This window comes from Elgaria multicarinata, chromosome 7 (genome assembly GCF_023053635.1).
Source record: "Elgaria multicarinata webbii isolate HBS135686 ecotype San Diego chromosome 7, rElgMul1.1.pri, whole genome shotgun sequence".
Lineage (NCBI taxonomy): Eukaryota > Metazoa > Chordata > Lepidosauria > Squamata > Anguidae > Elgaria > Elgaria multicarinata.
Window position 1 is genome coordinate 2580778 of NC_086177.1, and position 25534 is coordinate 2606311.

At 45.2% G+C, this 25534-nt stretch overlaps 1 protein-coding gene across 1 annotated transcript in view; it reads left to right on the forward strand.

The window, feature by feature from the left end:
• The window catches only part of DIAPH1 (diaphanous related formin 1), a 182443-nt gene that overhangs the window by 137988 nt on the left and 18921 nt on the right, over positions 1 to 25534 (forward strand). The window contains exons 24-26 of the mRNA XM_063130058.1: positions 2058 to 2224; positions 3150 to 3285; positions 8889 to 8975. Of these exons, the coding sequence (XP_062986128.1) occupies positions 2058 to 2224; positions 3150 to 3285; positions 8889 to 8975 (390 nt within the window). The remainder of the gene's footprint in view (positions 1 to 2057; positions 2225 to 3149; positions 3286 to 8888; positions 8976 to 25534) is intronic.

Consider the following 25534-nt stretch of genomic DNA (forward strand, 5'->3'; position numbering starts at 1 on the left):
GATTGGCTGGGTATGGAGTGGGGGCGGGAGGCACGGCAGCTAGAGATGAGGCCATTTTGCTGTTCAGAGTGAATCCAATAAGCTGGAGAGAGAGAGAGAGCGTCCAGGGTGGCCCTTGTGCACCAGCATTCTGCCTATTTATTTATTTATTTATTTAGTTTATTTAATCAATTTTCACCTTATTATCTATAAAAGACATATTCAAGGCAATGGATGACCTATTTAAAACAAATTAAGAAAACACAAAACATCAAGACTAATGAAATCACCACTTCAAACATCCAACTAGCGCTGCTCAGCAGCTCTCCTGAGGCCTCACCGCTGTGTTTGGGTCCTTCCTCGCTGCCTTTAGATTGTGCAAAGACCTGCAGTCCTAGAATCATAGAATCATAGAATAGCAGAGTTGGAAGGGGCCTACAAGGCCATCGAGTCCAACCCCCTGCTCAATGCAGGAATCCACCCTAAAGCATCCCTGACAGATGGTTGTCCAGCTGCCTCTTGAAGGCCTCTAGTGTGGGAGAGCCCACAACCTCCCTAGGTAACTGATTCCACCGTCGCACTGCTCTAACAGTCAGGAAGTTTTTCCTGATGTCCAGCTGGAATCTGGCTTCCTTTAACTTGAGCCCGTTATTCCGTGTCCTGCACTCTGGGAGGATCGAGAAGAGATCCTGGCCCTCCTCTTTGTGACAACCTTTGAAGTATTTGAAGACTGCTATCATGTCTCCCCTCGATCCTCTCTTCTCCAGGCTAAACATGCCCAGTTCTTTCAGTCTCTCTTCATAGGGCTTTGTTTCCAGACCCCTGATCATCCTGGTTGCCCTCCTCTGAACACGCTCCAGCTTATCTGCGTCCTTCTTGAATTGTGGAGCCCAGAACTGGACGCAATACTCTAGATGAGGCCTAACCAGGGCCGAATAGAGAGGAACCAGTACCTCACATGATTTGGAAGCTATACTTCTATTAATGCAGCCCAAAATAGCATTTGCCTTTCTTGCAGCCATATCGCACTGTTGGCTCATATTCAGCTTGCGATCTACAACAATTCCAAGATCCTTCTCATTTGTAGTATTGCTGAGCCAAGTATCCCCCATCTTGTAACTGTTCCTTTGGTTTCTAATTCCTAAATGTAGAACTTGGCATTTATCCCTATTAAATTTAATTCTGTTGTTTTCAGCCCAGCACTCCAGCCTATCAAGATCACTTTGAAGTTTGTTTCTGTCTTCCAGGGTATTAGCTATCCCACCCAATTTGGTGTCACCTGCAAATTTGATCAGCGTTCCCTGCACCTCCTCGTCCAAATCATTAATAAAAATGTTGAAGAGCACTGGGCCCAGGACTGAGCCCTGCTGCACCCCACTCGTTGCCTCTCCCCAGTTTGAGAAGGTTCCATTGATAAGTACTCTTTGAGTCCGATTCTGTAGCCAACTGTGAATCCACCTAATAGTTGTTCCATCTAGCCCACTTTTAGCTAGTTTGTTAATCAGAATGTCATGTGGTACTTTGTCAAAAGCTTTGCTGAAGTCAAGATATATGATGTCCACAGCGTTCCCACGGTCCACAAGGAAGGTTACCTTATCAAAAAATGAGATCAAATTTGTCTGATAGGACTTGTTCTTGACAAATCCATGTTGGCTTCTAGTGGTCACCGCATTGATTTCAAGGTGTTTACAGATTGACTTCTTTATAATCTGCTCCAGAATTATAAAGGGGAAGGAGGGGGGTAAATTGGGCACAGGCAAACAGTGGACCCCCCACTTGCCAGAGGTATGAAAGGTGGTGGCAACAGTGACAATGACCTAATCAGAATCGCTTTTGTGGCAAGAGGAGAGGCTACCACCCCAGGGCCTTGCTGTTTATCAGAGGAGGTAGAAGCAACCCTCATGTAATTATATGTTGTTATTTTGTGTAAGCTGCCTTGGATGGAAAGGTGGGATAGAAAATAAATAAGCAACAAACATACCAAATACCAAACTGATAGCAGCAGCATTAAAATAAACCAGTTAAGCTTAGATCATTCTTCCACTCCGCAACCATTTGTGGTCTTTGACTCAAGTCTTACAGCTTTGTTAAGGAAGCCCAAGAGCAATATGAGAAGCTGCGGATGATGCACTCAAACATGGAAAACCTCTACAAGGAATTAGGACAATACTTCCTGTTTGACCCCAATAAAATGTCCATTGAGGAGTTCTTCACTAACCTGAGCAACTTCAGAAGCATGTTTGTGGTGAGCATCCCATCTATCTCTTTAAGCTGCGCTATGTGATCCTCTCTTTTGCGTGTCTCGGACCGAAAGTCCATCCAGTCCAGTACTCTGCATCCAGCAGCAGACAGCAACGAACGGCCAGATTCTCTCAGATGCTTCATGGGAGACGGCCACCTCCTGCTGCAGTAACGCTGCACAGGTTGCCCACGCTGTGCCTTTTGCAGAGATACTGCTGGATGCCTTTTTACATGTTAAATACAGTCTATGTATACGTGCGCTAGTGTTGCGTGAGGTTCCAGACCTTCGACTTAGTCCTTCCCCAACCTGGTGCAGATGTGTTAACTAAAACTCCCATCATCCCTAGCCAGCATGGCCAATGAACACAAGGCTAATGGGAATTGTGATCCAACATATCTGGAGGGCACCAGGTTTGGGAAGGCTACAAGACCAAGAGGGTAAATGTTTTTTTTAAGATAAGGAATGTTGCTGTATGTGTTTGTGTTACAACTATTCTGTAATAATGACACCCAGTTCCATTGTGAGATTAAACATTCCAAAGTGTTTTTTTTTTAAAAAAAAGCTCACTAGCACAGAATACACTAGAAGAAAAATGTAGCGGATGGGTGGTGGGATGAGGTGGCTTTCAGGCAGTGATACTTGGTGTGTGAGGGGTGTCCCTATTTTCATCTGTGAAATGTTAGGGAATATGCTTTGTAAGTCCTCCAGCGTCTGGTGTTCAAAGGTGTACATTGCCTCTGAACCTAAAAGCTCCACCTAACCCCCATGGCCAACAGCTGGCCATTATAAAGCGGTCTAATTGTTTACTCTGATGTAGAGGCCAGCACCACTTTTTGTTTTACACTATTGAGAAGAAAGCATCATGTGGGTCCCTTTGCTCTAAATCTCCCATTGTCCATCTTACCAACTACCTGTGTCTTGTTTTCAGCAAGCTGTAAAGGAGAACCAGAAGCGGCGTGAGACAGAGGAGAAAATGCGCAGAGCTAAACTAGCCAAAGAAAAGGCAGAGAAGGAACGGAAAGAGAAGCTGGAGAAGAGAGAGCAACTGATTGATATGAACGCAGGTACTGTAGAATAGCTTGGGAATACGGAAGGGGTTCCGGGCGCAAACGGGGTGGGGTGGGGGCTTGGTTTATATATTATCCATCTGGAAGGAGCCAGGGTGGGGGAAAACTGCTGTAAATCATCAAACTAGCAAGGAATCTTGTAAAACCTTAAAAGCTAACAAATTTCTTAATGGCATAGTTTCATGGTGTAGAATCCATTTTATCAGATTCATGGAATGTTACACAGACTGTACTTTTTAACATTCATTGCCATTCGTCCCCACTTCTTGCAATCATTTTCCCTCCATGGCTGTGTATATGTCTATACGTGTCAACTGAGGATAAAACCTCAGGCATCCGATAAAGTGGACTCTTGTCAATATAAGCTTATGCTATTAAAGTTGTTCGTTTTTAAGGTCCCACAAGGCTCTTCGTTGTACTTGTTACAACGGATGAACCAAACTAGCCCTGTTGAAGTTTAGATCATTGCAATGGTTCCTGAGAATGTAGATCAGGGTTCCCTTCATCATGGGAGCACGAGCGGCACACAAGGGAATCCATGCTGTTGTCTCTGATCTGAGAAGACCGTGGTGAACACCCACTGGGGGAAGGCTAGGGATGTCTGTCATGGGCCTTTTTGTGCCCAAGTGATGCCCTTGACTCGGCTCACATTTGCAAATCAAGCCATGGATTACTTCCCAAAATCTGGGATCTTTTTGCGGGAGGGGGCATAATTTATAGATTTTTTTAAAAGAAATCTACCAGTTGGCCTGACTTGTTGTGCACCAAGTTGGGTCAGCTGGCGGAAGACGGAATGGAGTCTGGGGGGAAGGTGGCGAGTTGGCAAAAACCCACCGAGCTCCATCCCCCCAGAGGGATTACTCTGACATCCCTAGATTCCTCTAGGGGGTAGAGCTTGGAGGCCAAATCCTCCCCCCTAGAGGAGGCCCAGCAGGCAAGATTAGGCCTGTAGGCTGTGGATTTTGCACTCCTGCTAAAGACGGATTCAGTTTTGCTGGACCTCCATAGTTAAGAAGGAAATGCCATTTCTGATATTTGTAAAATGTCTTCTGATTCTGTTATTCTGGAAATAAGCAGCAACTCCTTAGCTGTCTTGTGCTAATTTGCCTCTTAGTGAGTTCCTTTCCAGTGGGGCTTTGAGGTGTCTAAAGATTAGATTAATTCAGATTTCTTTTTAGGTCTTGAATTCAAATTGTGTCAAGTATTCCCTTATTTCTCCCTGGGTGCCTGAAGGTGTTAATGAAGGCTATGCTGTCTGTAGGTCCATAGCCCATCATTGCATAGGCCAGTTTGCATTTCTAATGATGAGCTGCAGCTTCAGATATTAGTGGAGATTCCTGAGGTGCTTGTGCTCTCAGGGCCCTTCTGGAAAGCTGAGTCTTCTGAGCTATCCCATTTTATGAGACCTGCTTACATACAGGCACAATCTCCTCTTTGCTACCAAACACATTCCTTTGTTAGAGCATATGGAATCAATTACTGCCCCTGTCTGCTTATTTCCTGTCTCCCACAATTTCCTGCCAGTTATCCCTGCCTTGAAGCAACTTTACGTTGTGCTGAGTGACATGGCTCATGGCTCCCCTCGCATTCCTTCTCCCTTCCCCCCACAGTTTTATCTTGAGTTACTGTGGTGAAACAGCGCTGTTTGTAATATGGCTGCAGAGAAACTCCGCTGGCCTTGTGGAGGAAGGGTATCAGGGAGTTTTGAGGGGCCCCATAATTTCACAGAACCACTCCCGCTCTGGCTGAATTATTTCTCAAATTTAGTAGTACCAGACTTCTGTAGAGAAGGGCTGTTTTCTCTGCTTTCCTCTTCCACATATGTTTCATTAAGCTTCAAGGATTAGAACCCTTGTCAAATCCCAGGGGTGTTACAGCCATTCCCTGCTTTTTCACCATGATGGATTAATGGAACCCCTGGGTTTAGGGGTGGTAGGTTGCTGGATAAGAGTTGCTGAGGGTCAAACAGAAGCTATTGCCTTCAAGCCTTCCAGAAAGCATTTGGCAGGCCACTGGAAAGAGCTGTAGTTCAGTGGCAAAGTATGTGGTTTGCATGCAAAAGGTCCCAGTTTCGAGGCCCAGTATCACTAGATATGGCTGGAAAAAGGCCCTGTCTAAAACTCTGGATAATCAGTGTGAGCAGTAGGTAGATCAGTGACCCAACTCAGTATAAAGCTGCTTCCTATGCTCCCCTGTTGGAAAAAGAATGCCGGACTAGCTGCTGGGGAACATGGGTGGGAGGCACCATGCCCTGCCTTGTTGGTTGGTCCCTGGCTGATGGCTGCTTGGGCACTGGGCAAACAGAGTGCTGGACTAGATGGACCCTTGGTCTGATCCAGCCTCAGGGCCCTTCTTATGTTCCTATGACTAGACGGCCATTACTCCGATCTAGCAGGGCTCTTCATATGGTTTTGTGCTCAGCATGTGTTGCTCTTTTGACTGTTTGTCTCTGGTCCCAGAGCTACCCAGAGCAGGCTGGCTGGCAGCATTTTCTTTCGGAGGGCTTTTTTATATGCACATCTCTTGGCCTCCTTACCTGCTCATGACTCCCGAGTACACATCACTCGGCGCTCAGGCTGCTGTTCTTGTGCAGTTGTTGAGGAAGCCCAAGACTGCTGCACTGTAGTGGCTGAATACTTGAGGTCAGCAAATCAAGATGGAGGAGCAAAAGAAAAATAAGGGATTATTTACATTTTGCCTGTTGGTGGCTAGCTTTCCTCAGATGTTTCAGCACATAGACGGATGCCCAGCTCATCATTAGTGATCCTTCCACTATCAATCACGTGGCCCCTTTAGGTTTGCCAGATGGCTCCCAAGTCTTTTGTTGTAGCAATTCCTTTCAAGGAAAGGCCAACCTCCCCCCCCCCACTCTGCCCCCCAGTTTTTTTAAAAAGCAGTATTTGTCTGAAGGGAGAAAAGGGTGATAGCTGCAAAATTGCACTGCCAGCTCTTGGTTGCCTTACGTTTTTGCCTGTTGCTAGGTGACTGTGGTCCATTCAAATACACCTGAAAATCTATCATCACCCACACAATCGCATCAGTTGCATGGTTCACCTGCATGGGGTTTCACCACAAGGAAGCCACTGTGTATGTGTGCTGGTGTGTGTGTTAGGGATGGGGAGAAATTCATTTTATTTGTATCGTAATGCAAACTTGCCAAATTTGCACTTCCCAAACCAGTACATGAACTGAAACATGGTTATGCTTTGATATTCACAGTTTTCTGAATATTGCAGTGCAATAGTCTCTGGATATCTCCTATGAAAAATGCATATACTGGTGGGAAATTCACACAAGAATGTGTATATTAGTAAAATAAATAAATAATAATGTACAATGTGCCCATCCTGTCCCGTCCCATCCCATCCGTGTGTGTGTGTGTATTTGTATTTGTAGGAGGACTCTATTAGGCTGGTTCATAGTCTCAAGTAGCAACATAGCAGGCACTTCAATTCTAGCTCCAGGCTGTGCTCTTGCTGAGTTGTCTGTCCAGAGGTGCTTGAACCATGTGGAATTTGAATTGATTTTTTCTTTTCACCATGCCATAAAAGGCCTCACCTCTGTCCTTAGCTGACAGATTTCTTAATCTCTCCATTTGCACTCCAATATAATAGTTCCTCTGCAGTTTCACTTGTCTTTGGCAATTCTAAATAGTATTTTGGTGTGCCACAAATATAGGTCAGGTGTAGCTGGTTATTTTTGCCAGCAGGTGGCACTGTGGACAATGGATTTGGATTGCCTAAAAGCAACCAACAGATGTTCTAATGTGATTTTATAGGTTTATGTTTCATCAGGAGCTGCTACTATGGAAACCAAGATTTGTAGAGCTGCTCATGAATCTGTGGTTAACACTTTCAATACCAAGCAGATGGGAAGAAGGGGGGGGCAGGTGGAATACGAAAGGGATTTATTATCAAGCATAGATGCTTGCAGGGTCTATGAACCCTGGCGAGGATGTTAGAGACTTAGCTACCCAAATGCAAGTTGAGCAGGGAACTCATGTATAGAAGATGGCCGAACCTGGCCTCATATGATTTCATTCACAAAAGCTTAAAAAAGCCAAAACCAAAAAACCCTTCCCTCCAAGTCACCTTTGGCTTCCCTTCCACTGTGTAATCCATCCGTTCTTTCTCTGGATTCTGGATTTAAATGATTTGATGGTCATTTTCCAGAGAGGCTGGGCTGTTTGTCTTGCAGGACGGGGTAGTGGTGGTGCACAGCCTCTGCCACAGGAACGATGCAGACGTCTGCGTTGGCACATGGAGCAGGCGTGTTGCTAGGAGAAGGAGATCTTTCGAGGCAGATCAGCTAATCTCCTTAGTGGCCAGAGCATGGAGAGTGAAAAGTAGATTAATGGAAAATGGATGGCACTAATCCCCTCGGGTGCTAATCACATCAAGGCAGCAGAATAACCCAGCAGCTGGGCCCATTAAAGGCTGCTGGCTGGCACCCGGCCAGAGGGCCCACTCCAGGAGGCTAGAGGGGGAGGGGGGCCTGAGGGGTAAAGCCCCCCTTGCAAGGGGATTCCTTGGCACTGTGAGGGAAGTGAACGGGAGCTTTTCAGCTCAGCCTTTTCTGCTGATCCAGAAGGAATGTATTTCCGCTTCCTTGTGTCAAAGAGAGAATTTGAGAGATGAAGGCCATGCCAGATGTGTGTGTGCGCGTGCGTTTATGAAACGTGCACTCTCTGGTTTGATGAAAAAGAAGGGGGGATGGAAGGATTAACTAAGCAGTGAAGTGCGGAGTGTGTGTGTGTATTTCAGTCCTGTCCTCCATGCTCTCCTTGCTGTTGCTGCTTTTTAGCCAAGCCAGCAAATGTGTGTTTAATAAACCTGTACGCAGCTGGTTTAGCCTTTCTAAGACTGCACCTCTACAGTCAGATCCACGAGTGCCTTTATTATTCTTTTTCTGATCCAAGGGCACATACATAATTTTTGCCTGTTTGGGGGGTGGGTTCCTCTTCTCTTGTTCTCCTCCTCTCACCCCCAGATGTCCTTCCTTGCCCATCTCCCCACTCCTACCCTGCATCTTGTCATCTTTTCCCCACTCCCCGTCCCCCATCCTCTTCTTCTTGCACCCCTGGCAAACCGCCCTCCCCCTCCCCCCACATCAAGAGCAAGGAATCAGAAGTCTGCCACCTTCCTGCTTCCTCGCTGCTCAGCTGAGCACGGCAGTAGGAAGAAGCAGTGGCAGAAGTGGCAGTGAGTGTGAGAGTGTGGGTCAGTGAGGGGACTGGAAGGACTGTGGCGCTTGTGGATGCCCGGTCCCTGCCCTCTGCTTTACGGAATACAAGTGTGAGAATTGCATGTTTGAATCCTTCACCACATTATAAAAAGAACTTGTTAGGGAGAAAGCATGCTAAGGAGAAGCATTTCAGTGTGGCCTGCTCCTTGGGCTTGTACCATCCAGGAAGTATTACACCACATGCTACTTCTGAACATTTGAATTGGGCCTGGGGGTGATGTTTCCATGCAACCTTGTGTTGGTGGCTTGGGAGGGCCAGGTATGTGATGTCATTCGTTGCATCTATGATTAGGTGTGGGTGGTGATGAAGCAATGAGAAGTCACCATTATTATTTTTGTATTTGTTCTTCTTGCAGAGGGTGATGAAACGGGAGTTATGGACAGTTTACTAGAGGCCTTGCAGTCAGGAGCAGCCTTCCGTAGGAAAAGAGGACCACGCCAAGGTAGGTTTTCACTCATGTTTCTCCATAGCAGGTGTGAAATATCCCCCTTTCTCGAGCAGAGTGCAATTTGCTCTTTGACGCAGTATTCTGATCCACCATTGAAAAACACCGAATTGTTTGGAAGGAAAGACCAAACTTCAATAGTGTCTGGAAGTAACGTCCTACCTCACTCCCATCAAGCATCAATTTGTGACATGATGATAGCTGACGGTTTTACTACGTTGTTGACAATAACTGTGTCAGTGTAGCGGAAGCACAGTGAGTCACTGTCTCTTGGTCCAACCTATCTTATGGGTGGAGGTTGTGAGGATTTAAATGGTGAAACCTCATGCATGCCACCCTAAGCTCTTTTGTGGGTGGGTATACACAGCCTGCATATCGACAAGCAGGGTTGGGTTATGCAAATGAAAGAACAGGCTTGATTCCTAATGAGAAGGGTCACCGGATTATTATTATTATTATTATTATTTATTTATATAGCACCATCAATGTACATGGTGCTGTACAGAGTAAAACAGTAAATAGCAAGACCCTGCCGCATAGGCTTACAATCTAATAAAATCATAGTAAAACAATAAGGAGGGGAAGAGAATGCAAACAGGTACAGGGTAGGGTAAGCAGGCACAGGGTAGGGAAAAACTAACAATAGAAAGTAACAGTATTGCATATTTAGCTCCAACCTCAAGGGTGTTTCCAGTTGTAACCTTCATTTCCTCCCATATTGGTAAATGGCTGCCATTCATTTCTATGGAGGAATTAAAAGTGTGCTTGGGGGCAATGTTGCAGTGAGGGCAAATGGTTGAGATGGCCTGTCCCTCACTGGCAGATGCCCATGGGTACAATATACAGCCTTTCCTCCACATCTATGCTGCCTCTCATAGCAGGTGACTATATTTATTAACAGCCTTACAAAACTTTATTACAAAACAGACTCAGACAAGTAGTAAGGGGGGGGGGGGGGCTTCAATTACCCCGAAATCTGTTGGGAGATAACTTCTGCCAAAAGTGGCCCTTCCAAGAATTCCTGACATGTGTGGGTGATAACTTTCTCCTACAGAAAGTGGAGGAAGGAACTAGAGGATCGGCAATCCTTGACTTAAGTCATCCCTATTGGTCAGTATCGTTACAGGAACTCTGGGGAAAAGTGACCACATCATACTTGAATTCTTGATTATGAAGGAGGCAAAAGTCGAGCGTAGCCATACACGTACTCTGGATTTTAGGAAAGCTGATTTTAATAAACTCAGAAGTATGATAAGTAAGGTCCCATGGCAAGTGACCCTAATGTAAAAAGGAGTCCAAGATAGATGAGAGTTTTTTTAAAAAGGAAAATTTAAAGGCACAATTACAAACAATTCCAACAAGAAAAAAAGAAGACAACAGAGGAAACCAGTGTGGCTCCACAAAAAGTGTAGAGATGACCTTAAAACCAAAAGGATACATATAGGAGGCAGAAGGAGGGTCAGGCTACAAAAGAAAAGTACAGACAAGTAGCACAGAAGTGCCAAAATGGCATCAGGAAGGCTAAAGCTGAGAATGAGCTTAGCGAGAGATGCTAAAAGCTTTCTTCAGATACGTGAATAGCAAAAGAGGAAAGAAATCGTGGTTCAGCTACCCAATGAGGATGGCAAATTGATAACATCTGACAAAGAAAAGGCTGAAATGCTTTATTCCTACTTTGGCTCAGTCTTCTCCAAAAAGCAGGACTATGACCCTCCCTGGTAAAAATGAAGTACAAGCTGAAGGGGCAGGATTGCAGTTTGAGATTGATAAACAAATGGTCAAAGAACACCTAATTTCGTTGAATGAGTTCAGATCTCCGGGGCCCGATGAACTGCATCCTAGAGTGATGAAGGAGCTGGCGGAAGAACTCTCAGAACCATTGTCTATTACAGTGGTTCCCAATTAGCTAAGTACTGCGGACCCCTTGTTTTTCAAATGCCAAGCCATGAACCCCTTACTTTTGAAAATTTTGTTACCTGTGCGAAGCAGTTTTTTGGAGAAAATAAGGGGTAGCCCCTAATAAGCAAAGGTTTTTAGGTATACTAAAAAACAGACCATAAAAATTGTGATATTTGTGATATTAACACGCAAAAATGACAATGATTTAGTTAGGAATAAAAAGACGAATTTAATTTTACTAAAGTCTAGTTTACAACTGAACAAATTATGACTTGTCTAGCAGCTACTAAACCTAAATGTGATGGGAGAAATCATGCCTCTTTTTGTCCCGAACAATCCCTTCCACATCCGGTTCAATATTTCCTACTTTTAATCTCAAATCTGGATCAACATCGAGCTGATTTCTATGCTTATTCTTCATATAACAAAATGTCAAAAATGTTTGTTCACAAAGATATGTGGAACAAAAGGGAACTAGATGTTTCAAAGCTTTTTCACCTAACTCCTTATAATCAGGAAAAACAGTCACCCAGTCCAGTCTCTATTCTTTGAAAAATGATTTCAAGTCATCACAAGTCATGTCAACAGGTGCATCTTGCTCTTCCGCAGATGGAGTTGTTAGTTGTACATCACCACATTCAAAAGGATTCCTTATCCATGAGTTTTCGGGATTAGGTGCAGGGAAGTAATCTCTGAAGCTAGTTGCTAAATCACACAGGTGCTTTTGCGCATGATGTCACTGTCAAAGCAAACAGAGCACAAGAGACGGCATATTTTCTTTTATTAAAATGCAGACCTTGCAGAGGTAATAGGTGGATGGTGCCACGGACCCCCTGGGTGGATTATGCGGACCCCCAGTTGGGAACCACTGGTCTATTATCTTTGCAAAATCATGGAAGACAGGTGAAGTGCTGGACAACAGGAGGACGGCTAATGTTCCCCCTATCTTCAAAAAGGAGGAACCTGGAAACTACAGACCAGTCAGTCTGACACCAATCCCTGGGAAAATTTTGGAGCAGATTATAAAGAAGTCAGTCTGTAAGCACATTGAAAACAATGCAGTGATTACTAGAAGCCAACATGGATTTGTCAAGAACAAATCCTTCCAAACTAATTTGATCTCATTTTTTGATTGGGTAACCTCCCTTGCGGACATAATATATCTTGACTTCAGCAAACCTTTTGGCAAAGTACCCCATCATATTCTGATTAGCAAACTAGCTAAAAGTGGGCTAGGTGGAACAACTATTAGGTGGATTGGACTCAAAAAGTGCTTATCAATGGAACCTTCTCAAACTGGGGAGAGGCAACGAGTGGGGTACCACAGGGCTCAGTCCTGGGCCCAGTGCTCTTCAACATTTTTATTAATGACTAGCTGTACCCTGCCACGCGTTGCTGTGGCTCAGTCTGGTTAAATTGAAAAGAAAGAAAAGACAAAGCGGATGTTTCTAATATGTTTAATTTCACAATGCTTGTGGATATACAATATTTTTAGTTGTTCCATTGTCTGTGTAGATATAGAGATTGTCTGGTTTGCCGACTCTAGAACACGCAACATATAATTGTCCATGTGAGAAGCAATCTGTGTCTAGATCTAAACCGCACAATTCTAAAGATTGGCCCTGAGCTTTGTTGATGGTGATTGCAAACGCCAATCGAATTGGGAATTGCAGTCTCTTAAATTGAAATGGCATATCTGTTGGAATCATAGGAATGCGAGGAATGAGGACATCTTCACCTTTGAAAGGTCCTGTCAAGATTGATCTCCGACTATAACAATTGCCACTTCGTCTATAGTTGGAGCATTGAATCTTCGCACATGTTCTCCAGCAGGCGTTTTGTCAGCATGAATAACAATCTTGTGTGTATCAGATGGCATCATGTCAGTTGCTGTTTTGAACAAATGTACTAAATTGTTTTTTTCGTGAAGTAGCTGTTGCAGTTTTGAAACGACGGACCTTTTTATGCTGGTATAAATTCCGCAGCGTGCATTCAATTCATCATTGCCATCACCAATGAAATACATTTGTAGGAATTTATGTTGACTATCTTGAAACGGAAGGAAGGAGCCGGCTTTATGATAAATTTGTCCTTTGACTTTGAAAGTTGGCATAAATGGAGCTGTGATGATTTCTGCACCGAACGACATCATTTGGAAGCATGAGTTGTATTTCCTGATGTTAGATAGGAAATGCTTTGATTCTGCGGTATATCCGGCAAACAAAGTTTGTAATGGCTCTGGTGGTTCTCCAAGTTGAGACAGTTTAATTTTTCCAGCAACGCAACACATTCCTTTTGTTTCTCCATTAAATTTAAGAGCCTTGCAATAAGGACACACTTCAGTCATAGTGCCAATGAGAACATGCCGCCTCAAACTATAATCATCAGCTGGGTTGTACCGGAATGCAAGGCGATTGTAATCGTGTGATTGTTTACCACGGAGTCGTGTTTGACGCTGATGTGCTGTTTTTCGTTGACGTCTTTCAGCACCTCTCAGCCTTTCGTGTTCATTATGTTGAGAACAAAGCAGATCTGTAGCTGTAGTACGCGATTGCTGTGCTCGCAACTGTGCATCCTCAAGTCTGGCTGAACGTTGCTTGGTTGATTCCTTGGCACGTATTTGAGGCATTCTTTTTCTTTTTTTCTCATTTGCTGAAGCCCGTTCTTCCTGAGTCTGATTTGCAATTTCTCGTCGCAGTGCTTCCGCTCCGCGAGTACGATGACCTAAGTGTGATCTTCTGCGAGGCATTATTTGGATGAAGTAAAGCAGTTTGTTTGGTTTTTAAAAAAGGGGTTTTTTTACGTTGAGGAGGTTAGTGGAAACTCATGGCAGTTACCTTTCTTCTGAACGTGTAACTGTCACAGGTGTGTCATCTATATTCACTCAGCCAATTGCGAGAGTACATGCAAATAGGAGAGGAGGCAGAGGCAGCAGATTGGCCTACTGGTTGGTGATGTCACAATGACCAGCAGGACTGGTTTTGAGGAGGCCTATTTCTTCGATTTTAAGACAAACCTTTGACCTCATAGAGAACATAGTTACATAACAACGCTCGCGTATTCAAACGCAACGCTGTGTCAAAATTTCAATGCAATCGGTGAAGAACTTTCGGAGATATAACGACAGTAACGAACGGTCTTTTTCATTTTTATTTATATAGATTTGGATGGGGAGGTGCAGGATACGCTTATCAAATTTGCAGATGACACAAAATTGGGTGGGATAACTAAGGAAGACAGAAACAATCTTCAAAGTGATCTTGATAGGCTGGAGCACTGGGCTGAAAACAACAGAATGAAATTTAATAGAGATAAATGCCAAGTTCTACACTTAGGAAAAATAAACCAATTGCACAGTTACAAGATGGGGAATTCTTGGCTCAGCAATACTACAAGTGAGAAGGATCTTGGAATTGTTGTAGATCACAAGCTGAATATGAGCCAACAGTGTGATGTGGCTGCAAAAAACAGCAAATGCTATTTTGGGTTCGTGCGAGGCAGTGGTTCCCCTCTATTCGGGACTGGTTTGGCCTCATCTTGAGTATTGCGTCCAGTTCTGGGCATCACCCTTCAGGAAGGATGCAGACAAGCTAGAGGGGGTTCAGAGGAGGGCAACCAGGATGATCAGGGGTCCGGAAACAAAGCCCTATGAGGAGAGACTGAAAGAACTGGGCATGTTTAGCCTGGAGAAGAGAAGATCGAGGGGAGACATGATAGCACTCTTCAAATAATTAAAAGGTTGTCACACAGAGGAGGGCCAGGATCTCTTCTCGATCCTCCCATAGTGCAGGACTAGAGATGTGAAAGCCCAGAAAAAAACCAGAAAAATTAGGGGGAAACCAGTTTTTTTCCAAACCCTTTTTTGGTTTTTTTCCGAAAAATTGAAAAAAGAAAAGAAAAAACAGATTACGGGATGTTTTATTTTAGCATGATGCATAAAATGTTTAAGACAAGGTGTTCAGATATTTACTTCTCCAAATGATTTTTAATAACTTTACAGTATCAGATTATTACAATCCTGTGCACAGGATGATAGCACTCTTCAAATATTTAAAAGGTTGCCACACAGAGGAGGGCCAGGATCTCTTCTCAATTAGGGGTGTGTATGGACCCCCCCCGATCCGCTTCTCTTCCCGCTTCGCTCCGCTCCGCCCCGCCCATAGTCCGCTCCGCTCCGCTGTAGAGCTCCGGATCCGGATCGGAGCTCCGCTTTTCCCCCCCATAGGCTTGCATTGAAATCCAAAAAAGTATACAACTTTTTTTCTGTTAAAGTTAGAAACCTCAGGTTTGGCACCATTACACCTCATGGACGTATACACACGCATGCCAAGACTCAAGCCAATACCATCGTCCCCTGATTTTTGGGGAATTTTTGAAAATCGGACACCCCATTTTCAGACATGGACTGTTCTCCAACAATTTGACAGATAACAAAATTGGAAGTGGGCACCCTCACAGATGCCATCTAGATCCACAATCATGCCAAATTTCAAGCAAATCCCATCATCCCCTGATTTTTGGCGGGGCTTAAACCTTTTAACTCACCCCAAATCAAGTCCCATGCTAGAACTGCATCAATTTTCACATTAGAAACCTCAAACTCGGCACCATGATAGATTATCCATGGATACACATGCATGCCAAGACTCAAGCCAATACCATCATCCCCTGATTTTTGGCGAATTTATAAAAATTGGATACCCCATTTTCAGACATGGACTGTTCTCCGACATTTTGACAGATAAAAAAAATTGAAGTGGGCACCCTCACAGATGCCATCTAGTTCCACATTCATGCCAAGTTTCAAGCAAATCCCATCATCCCCTGATTTTTGGCGGGGCTTAAACCTTTTAACTCACCCCAAATCAAGTCCCATGCTAGAACTATGTCAATTTTCATGTTAGAAACCTCAAACTCAGCACCATGATAGATTATCCATGGATACACATGCATGCCAAGACTCAAGCCAATCCCATCATCCCCTGATTTTTGGGGAATTTATGAAAATCGGACACCCCATTTTCAGACATGGACTGTTCTCCGACATTTTGACAGATAAAAAAAAATTGAAGTGGGCACCCTCACAGATGCCATCTAGATCCACATTCATGCTAAGCCTCAAGCAAATCCCATCACCCCCTGATTTTTGGCGGGGCTTAAACCTTTTAACTCATCCCAAATCAAGTCCCATGCTAGAACTATGTCAATTTTCATGTTAGAAACCTCAAACTCAGCACCATGATAGATTATCCATGGATACACATGCATGCCAAGACTCAAGCCAATCCCATCATCCCCTGATTTTTGGGGAATTTATGAAAATCGGACACCCCAGTATCTCAGGGATTTAAAGCTGCAGACAGCTCAATGGGGCCATTTCAAAGGAAATCCCAACATGCCATGAATTGGGGAGTAGAGATAAACCTATATGAATCTTTTTCCACACTTGAAAAATTGATTTGGAACTTCCAAAAGTCTAAGTGAGCACAGGAAGGACTTATCCCCTGAGTCAAAGCAAGACACACACAAACCATCCCTGCGAGGCGGGCAGGGGAGGAGGGAGGGAAGGCAGGCAGGCAGCAGACATTTCTGGGGGCATAAGGAAGTGAGCCAAGGATAATTTCAAAGCCAGTAATGCAAACCATCCCTGTGAGGTGGGAGCAGCACAGAGAGATGCCTTTTCTTTTGCATCCCATAACTACTAGGAGGCTAGGAGGATAAGAGTAAAGCTTTGTGATCCTTGCTTCAGAGTTGATTGACTACACTGTGATCACAGCCATTATTCAACAACAACAATAGTAACGTTAATGATAGCAGTACTAATTAATATTAATAGCAATAATAATAACAACAAGGAGTTGAACCACAATGAAAGCCTGCCTGACTTCACTGAAGAGGAAAAGCCAGGAGAGCTTGGGCTATGGGGTATAAATAATATAAAATGGAATAAATAAATAAATAAATAAACAAAGGAGGGGTGGAATTAAAAGCAGCAGTGTTGCTGAATAAACAACAAGAAGAATTTTTTTAAAAAGGCTATGTCTGTCTTTTACCAGTAAGAGGGAAGTGGACGTGCCCAGGGGGAGGGGGAACTGTGCCAATTTTGACTGGCCCTGTCTACGGACCAGTCTTTAAGAAGCGACCTGCCACTTCAACTCATGATAGGCATTAGTCTCCACTGGTTACTCTTTGGAGGGCTCTGATGACCCTCCAAGGAGTGCACTGGGCATGTCCACATGCCCCAATGCTGTTTAACATCTACATGAAACCGCTGGGAGAGATCATCCGGAGGCATGGAGCGGGGTGCTATCAATATGCTGATGACACCCAAATATATTTCTCTATGCCTTCAATAACAGCATCAGCTAAGGATAGTGTGTCTCCTCTGAATGAATGCTTGGAGGCAGTTATGGGCTGGATGAGGAAAAACAAACTGAAGCTGAATCCGGACAAAACAGAGGTGCTTGCTGTCAAGGGCTCTGACCTAGGTTTGGAGGTGTGTCAGCCAGTTCTGGATGGGGCTACACTCCCCCTGAAAGACTGTGTTCGCAGTTTGGGGGTGCTCCTGGATCCGTCACTCCAAATGACAGCCCAGATAGATGCTACGGCCAGGAGTGCCTACTATCAGCTTTGGCTGATATGCCAGCTGCGCCCCTTCTTAGAGTCAGAAGACCTAAAGACAGTAGTGCACGCGCTGGTAACCTCAAGGCTTGACTTCTGCAATGCGCTCTACATAGGGCTACCATTGTACCTAGTTCGGAAACTTCAACTAGTTCAAAATATGGCAGCCAGGTTGGTCACCGGTACACCTAGGGGTGACCACATTACACCAACATTAAAATCACTCCACTGGCTGCCAATTAGTTTCTGGGCAAAGTACAAAGTGTTGGTCATTACCTTTAAAGCCCTAAATGGTTTGGGTCCAGGTTACTTGCGGGATCGCCTTCTCCCATATAGTCCGCCCTGCACACTCAGGTCCTCTGGGGTGAACTTACTTCAGTCAGCTAAAACTAGGCTGACATCAGTTTCCCAGAGGACCTTTTCTTCTGTCGCCCCCAGATTGTGGAATGGCCTGCCGGAGGAGATTCGTAAAATTAACTCTATGTGATTTTAAGGCAGCTTTAAAGACTAGCCTTTTCCGGCAGGCCTATCCAGATCAATGTTAAATCATGAATTTTTAAGATGTATTGATTCCTGTTCTAATGTTGTTCCCCGCCTCGATCTAAAAGGAGAGGCGGGTAAGAAATAAATTTATTATTATTATTATTATTATTATTATTATTATTATTATTATTATTATTATTCAGTTGTTCACCAAGGTTAGGGTGGGTAGCAGTGCTGTGTTTCCTATCTGTTATTTATTTGCTTAGTATATGATTTCAGGTTGTGTTTGTGCATTTGGTGGGGCTACTGTTTTAAAAAACACTAGGAAAAGTCCGTTCAGACTAAGAAAGAGAAATTTCACAGTATCCTGTTTTACCTATCCCCTCCTCCAACTTTGGGATCATGTGATCATGACTCTGCCTCTCAGCACTTCAAAAAGGTACCTCTCCCGCTTTTTTTACCTGATTTTTAAAAAAATTCTAGCAAGCGAACTGCACCACGCAGAGAGCTGAGAGTAGGCTCAAAATGACCCCCAGCCACGACTCTCTAAGCACAAGAAGTTTCAGAAAGATAGCTTTAAAAAACAACACAGTTATCCTCTATTCTTTCCCGCAATGCAATCCTATGGGCGAAATTTTCCAAAATGGCAATCGGATCGCGCCGCGAAAAGAGAAGCGCTCTGCCTATGGGTGCTTCTCTTCGCCGTGCTTCTAAGGGTCCTCAGTCCGCTTCTACTCCGCCTCTGGGCAAGGCAGAGCAGGCCAATTCGCTTCTAATTCTCCGATTCTAATCGGAGTGGAGCACACCTCTATTCTCAATCATCCCAGAGTGCAGGACACAGAATAACAGGCTCAAGTTACAGGAAGTCAGATTCCGGATGGACATCAGGAAAACCTTCCTGACTGTCAGAGCAGTACAACAATGGAACCAATTCCCTAGGGAGATCGTTGGCTCTCACATATTAGAGGCCTTCAGTATGCAGTTGGACAGCCATCTGTCAGGAATGCTTAAAGGTGGATTCCTGCATTTAGCAGGGGGTTGGACTCGATGGCCTTATAGATCCATCCAAGTCTACTATTCTATGATTCTAAGTATTTGTGTTTTTAACCTGTTGGTTGTTTTATTATGGTTTTAATTTTTGTGAACCTCCCAGAGAGCTTCGGCTATTGGGCGGTATAAAAATGTAATAAATAAATAAATAAATAAATAAATAATAAACTTCAAGAGTGGATGATTGGGGTTGCAGCATAATGCTGAGTAGTAGGCATTTGCAGAGCAGGTCTGCTTCTCCCCGAAATTTGGGGCGGAGCTCCGATGGGGCGATTCACTGCCCTAATTTTCAGGGACACTCTGTCTCCCCATACCACCAGATTACTCATTGGAAAACCACTCCATTTTTGGAGAACCACACTATTATCAATGGGAATTAACAAAAATGTATACATCTCCATCATTTTTAAAAAATAAAGAGATGAAACTTGGCACCCTGTTAGCTCTTAATTAGGGCTTTAGCCGTGCCAAGTTTAACATTGATCCCTTCATCCGTTGATTTTTAGCAATTTTAAAAATATTTTCCCCCTCAACCTCCCCCCCCCCAATGAAACTGCACAGGACCTTTTATCCTTTATTTTGCTGATGCACAGTTGTGCATCTTCAGTTTATAAACATAAGAGATCTGCTTCAGATGCTCTAATGGGGTGAAATGGTGTAGGGGGGTGCTCTCCCTATGAGAGGTCAGACAAGAACAAACAAATATAATACCTTTATTTTTTATATATTTTTTCAAAGCATATAAACTTGATTCCTGTCTTCAAAACAGGAGATACACTAGTACTAGCAAAGTTTTATCTCGCTGCCCCTTCTTCTCTTGACTTTATGCCTGGCCAAGTTGCATCTATACTTGCAGTACACAGATCAGCCTTTGACACAATATTTTTTTTGATATCCTAATATTAGCTTGTCAGTCATCATCACTTCCTGGAACAACTCATTTACACGGAATGGTTTTCATTATTCTCATAATGTGAGGCATTTTTCCTAAATCCTTCCTTTCAGCCAACATCAATTTTTCAAAAAGTGAAGAAAAGTTCAGACTCAGCTCCCATAATTTAAACATATGGCACCAAGTCAACCCAAGGGGGTGGAGGGACTTTGTTTTTTGTAGGAGGTTAATTTCTAAAAGTTCTGCAAACACTCTTTTAAAGAAGATGAAGTGCATATGGGGAGTGGAACTTGGACTCTTTCTCTCCTGCTTCCTTCCTACCACTCCATGAGCAAATGAATGAGTTCCAGGGTGGGGAAAATGGGTTATATCACTTGCAATCCCTCCCCCTAAGCACTGTGATTGGAGGCTGTTGGTTAGCCACAGATGTCAATCTCAAAACTACCCCTCCCTCACCCCTCAGTGACAGCACCTTCTTCTTCGTGGTCTCTGTGCATTCACACCCATGGGCTCTGTGCCTGCGCGAGGTCGACTTCGGAACTTTCAAAGCTTATGATAATTTTGGGCAGGAACCCTCCCCCACGCTATACTGCGCATGTCTCCTGGGTTCCCGCCTACTCTTTCAGTTTTCTTTTTGACCGCCATTGTGGCAGCTCGTTCTTTGGGACTTCTCGTCAAAGAAACGTTTTTCTTCTTAGCTAAAAAAAAAAAAAAAAAAAGGTTTTTTTCTTGTTATTATTCCTGTAGATAGTTTTTTTTCTGTATATAGTTAGATAGTGCACAAACCGCGCGATTCCCGCGCCGCCTTAGGCGTGCATGGCCCTTAAGGCCCCATTTAGAAAATGTGTAAAGTGCGGAGCCAAATTACCACCGACTGACGGCCGCTCCCTGTGCTTAATCTGCCTGGGAGAACAACATATTCCTGAGTCCTGCCATCATTGTATGGCATTTACCAGACAGACAAGAAGACATCGTGCCGATCGTCTCCGTGCGCTCCTTTGGGAAAAAGCCCTTCTCGCAGTAGATGAGACTCCAGTTTCAACGGCCACGATGCAAACTGCACCAACAGAACGCCTTGATTCTCCCCCACCGGGCCCCTCCCTGTCCGTAGCAACAGCGAAAAAGATTTCGAAAAAGGCTCGTACGCTGAAGCATGGAGAATCTCATAAAAAGAAAAGAAGGCGCACCGCGGCTCCTCCACCTCCAGTATCGAATTCACCAGCTCCTTCTCGCGCCAAGCCTCCACCCCCAAGTGAGGCCTCGATACCGGCGTCGACATCGAGGCATATGCTATCGATGTCGGAAGGCGAAATACGGGACCCTACTCCACCAGCACACAGGGAACCAGAACAGATACCGGCTGAGGGCACAGACTATAGATCCCCTCGATCTCGTTTGCAGACCCTGTCCCCAAGACATGTTCCACAGTCTCATGGACGTCATTACTCAAGAGACAGATCACGCTCCCAACGATCGGTCCGCTCAGATTCGGACAGGGAGTCTACCTGGTCAGCCCCCAGGCCATATTATGGTTGGGGCGACTGGAATTACTTCAGACCACCGGATTACCACTACTATTATGACTGGCACGGTTACCCCCCTCGGCACCATCAGGAGGGACATTTTATTCCACCACCACCAGTCTCACGGTCGGTACCGAACCCGACACCGATAACTGCTACCGTCCCGGCAGCTCCAACCACGAGCCTAGCCGCGGCCACTGAACATCGTAGACCTGAATTACAGCTTCCCCCCCACCCATACATTGGGCACGGGAGATCAAGAGTCCTCCTACTCTCCAGACGAAGATTACCAATCAGATACGGCTTCGATCTCGTCGGTAACCCCCTCCACTCCATCTCCCGAGGGAGCTGTTGCATCGGGTGAATCCACATCCCCACCAGATGATAGGGGTCACTTCACCGAAAATGTCCAAAGAATGGCACAGTCTCTAGGCTTAGAGACACACCAGACTATAGAACATGTTAAAGACCCTGTCTTTGACGCAGTGCATTCGGAGACGCCAACCTCGGTAGCGATACCCTTTTTACCTACCCTTCTCCAAACGGCTAAACTATCGTGGAAAAATCCGTCTTCTATGCCGCCAACAGCCAGAAGACTAGAAAATATGTACAGAGTCCAGGAACCGGGCGCAGAATTTCTATTCTCACACCCTCCACCTAACTCAGTAATTGTGGAGGTTTCTCAGGGTAGATCGCAAAAAGTCCACTCCTCCCCTGTGGATAAAGAGGGTCGCAGGTTAGACTTACTAGGCAGACTCTTATACTCTTCTACTGCTTTGGGACTCAGAGTTGCAAACTATCAGGCAGTAATGGCAAGATATCAACTCTTCCTTTGGGAGAAGATGGGATCCCTATCCGACCACCTCCCAGAAGAGCAAAGAGAACTTGCCCAAGTTTTCCAGGCGGAAGCACAGAGAATAGCTAGACAACAAATAAACACTGCTCGTCACCAAACTGATTGTAATTGTAGGAGCAATTGCCTTGCGCCGCCACGCCTGGTTACGCTCCGCAGGGTTAACTCAAGAAGCCCGTAAAAGAATTGAGGACCTTCCGTTCGACGGGGAAGGCCTTTTTAACAGCAAAACTGATGAAACCATGGACGCTATTCAAAAGGCTAAAAATGCAGCGCGAAAAATGGGAATTTCGCAACCACAAACCAACTTTAGGCAACACAAATGGTACAGGAGCCCGCCATCTCAACAGTTTTGTCGACCCACGGATCGCTCCGATAGACAACAACCCAACTGGCAACAGTGCCGATACACACAGTCTTTCCCGAGATACCAGACTCTAAGGAAAAGGGGGGAACCCAATAAAAAACAGCGCCTTTGACTCCCATATGATATACCTCAACTTGGACACCAAAGGACAATCCCCCCCCTCCTGTCTCCACATTACCTTACCTGGGAATCCATCACCACGGACAACTGGGTACTTTCCATTGTAAATCAAGGCTACCGTATCGAATTCGAAGACCTCCCTCCTTTCTTGGGACTGAAAACCACAACTCCCTCACCTACCCTGTGCGAGGAGGTACTAACCCTACTTCAAAAGGGCGCTATTCGCCTGCTTACCTCGCAGGAGGCTCAAGGGGTTTTTTACTCCAGATATTTCACGGTTCCAAAAAAGGACGGGGGTCTCCGCCCGATATTGGACCTAAGGGGAGTAAACCTTTATGTCACACCACGGAAGTTCAGGATGGCAACCCTGGTATCAATTCTACCTCTTCTCCAACGAGGAGACTGGTTCGCGGCGATAGACCTCCGCGATGCCTATTTTCACATCGCAATTCATCCCTCAAGTCAAAAATTCCTAGGGCTTATGGCATCCACCACAGCTGTAGTCCATTGAGCACGCCTCAGGATGAGATCGCTTCAAAACTGGTTCATCCATCACTTCCACCTCGACGCAGACCCAAGGCGCACCTGGTTACACCTCCCTCCATCAGTAACCAAATCACTCCTATGGTGGAAAACCAGTGAAAATCTCCTAGAGGGCGTACCATTCAGCCCACCCCAACCGTCCAGAATGATTACGACGGACGCGTCATTGACGGGCTGGGGAACCTATTGCCAAGCAGACCACGGCCGGCCCCTAGTAACGCAAGGCTTATGGACAGCCCAGCAAACCAAGCTCCACATCAACTTCCTCGAGCTTCTGGCAGTGGCCAAAGCGCTGAACGCCTTCGAGACAGTGTTGTTAAACCGTAGTGTCCAAATACTATCGGACAACATGACCACGGTGTATTATATAAACAAACAAGGGGGTACCCGTTCCCTCAAACTCCTCAATCTGACGGTCACAGTCCTCGACTGGTGTGCCTCCCGAAACATCAACATTATAGCGATACATATTGCCGGCAAGGACAACGCTTTCGCCGACGACCTCAGTCGCACATACGCCCCCTCTCACGAGTGGGAACTGAAGAATTCTGTACTACAGGATCTCTTCGAGATGTGGGGCACTCCAGAAATAGATGTGTTTGCCACTCAGGACAATACGAAATGCCATCGTTTTTGCAGCCGAGCAGGACGGGGAATGAGGTCCCTCGGCGGTGCGTTTGTTTTCAATTGGGCAGAACCAATGCTTTACCTTTTTCCCCCATTCCCCCTACTAACGAAGGTCATAGCGAAGGTACTATCGGACAGAATGAACGGAATCGTTATAACCCCCTGGTGGCCGAGACAACAATGGTTTACGATACTCGTGCAGCAATCGCGGGGAGAGTACCGTCGCCTTCCATCGATACCAGACTTGTTAACACGGGAACAGGGAGCAATACACCACCCGGACCTCCACACGCTGAGACTGATGGCGTGGAGAGTGACCGGAACAGACATTTGACTTTATCCTCGCCCCTGCGAGAGATAGTCGAGGCGGCTCGCAAACCGGCCACTCGAAAATCTTACGCTGCAAAGTGGAAACGCTTTGAATCCTTCGCCAAAGACCAACTTTTTGATCCGTATAAGCCTTCAATCCCACAGATCCTTGAGTTCCTTCTGTCATTGCACCTAAAGGGGCTTAAGGCTACGTCAATCAGAGTTTATTTAGCCGCTATCTCGGCAACCATTACGAAGCATGACTTCTGTTATGAGGACACTCAGTACTCTCTCTACTCGCATACATTGGTTAAGGGTTTTTTTAAGGGACTAAAAAATATTAATCCTCCTGTTCGCAATTTGTTGCCACAATGGAGTTTATCTCTTGTGTTACACGCTTTAACCAAGGCGCCTTTCGAGCCCCTAGCCACAGTTGACTTAAGGCTCCTCACGTTTAAAGTTGTATTTTTGTTGGCAATCACCTCTGCTCGCAGAGCAGGAGAGCTGTGCACCCATCGAGTTGATCACCCCTATCTAGTTTTTCACAGGGACAAAGTTGTGTTGCACCCTACCTTCCTACCAAAGGTAGTATCGGAATTTCATGTAAATCAACCCATTACCCTTCCAGCCTTCTTCCCAACCCCTACCTTTGTAATTGAAAGGTCTGTCCATTCGCTGGATGCCTGCAGGGCCCTGGCTTTTTACAAGGCCAGAACAGAACCCTTTAGATAAACTGAACACCTCTTTGTATGCTACGGAGGACCTTGACGAGGACACCCTATCTCATCTCAGAGGCTAGCATCCTGGGTGGCTCAAACTATTCGTCTAGCATATGAAGCATCTCATGTAAACCCATCAGGAAGGATAACGGCCCACTTGACTCGAGCGGTGGCCACGTCAGTTGCTTTCTCCAGAGGGGCATCCCTACCCGACCTCTGCAAAGCGGCAACATGGTTGACACCATCGACTTTCGTCCGTCATTACAGATTGGACGTCAGAGCCAGGCAAGACTGCTCATTCGGCCGTCTTATCCTCTCCAAAGTGCTACAGTAGAACACCGACCCTCCACCTGGTGAGTAAGCTTGTTATTCGCCCATGGGTGTGATGCACAGAGCCCACGAAGAAGAAAGGCAGGTTGCTTACCTGTAACTGGAGTTCTTTGAGTGGTCATCTGTGCATTCACACAACCCACCCACCATCCCCTCTCGGTGTTAAAAATATTTTCTCTGTTGTTTTTTCCTCTAATGAATGGGCCACAATGTGGTCAAT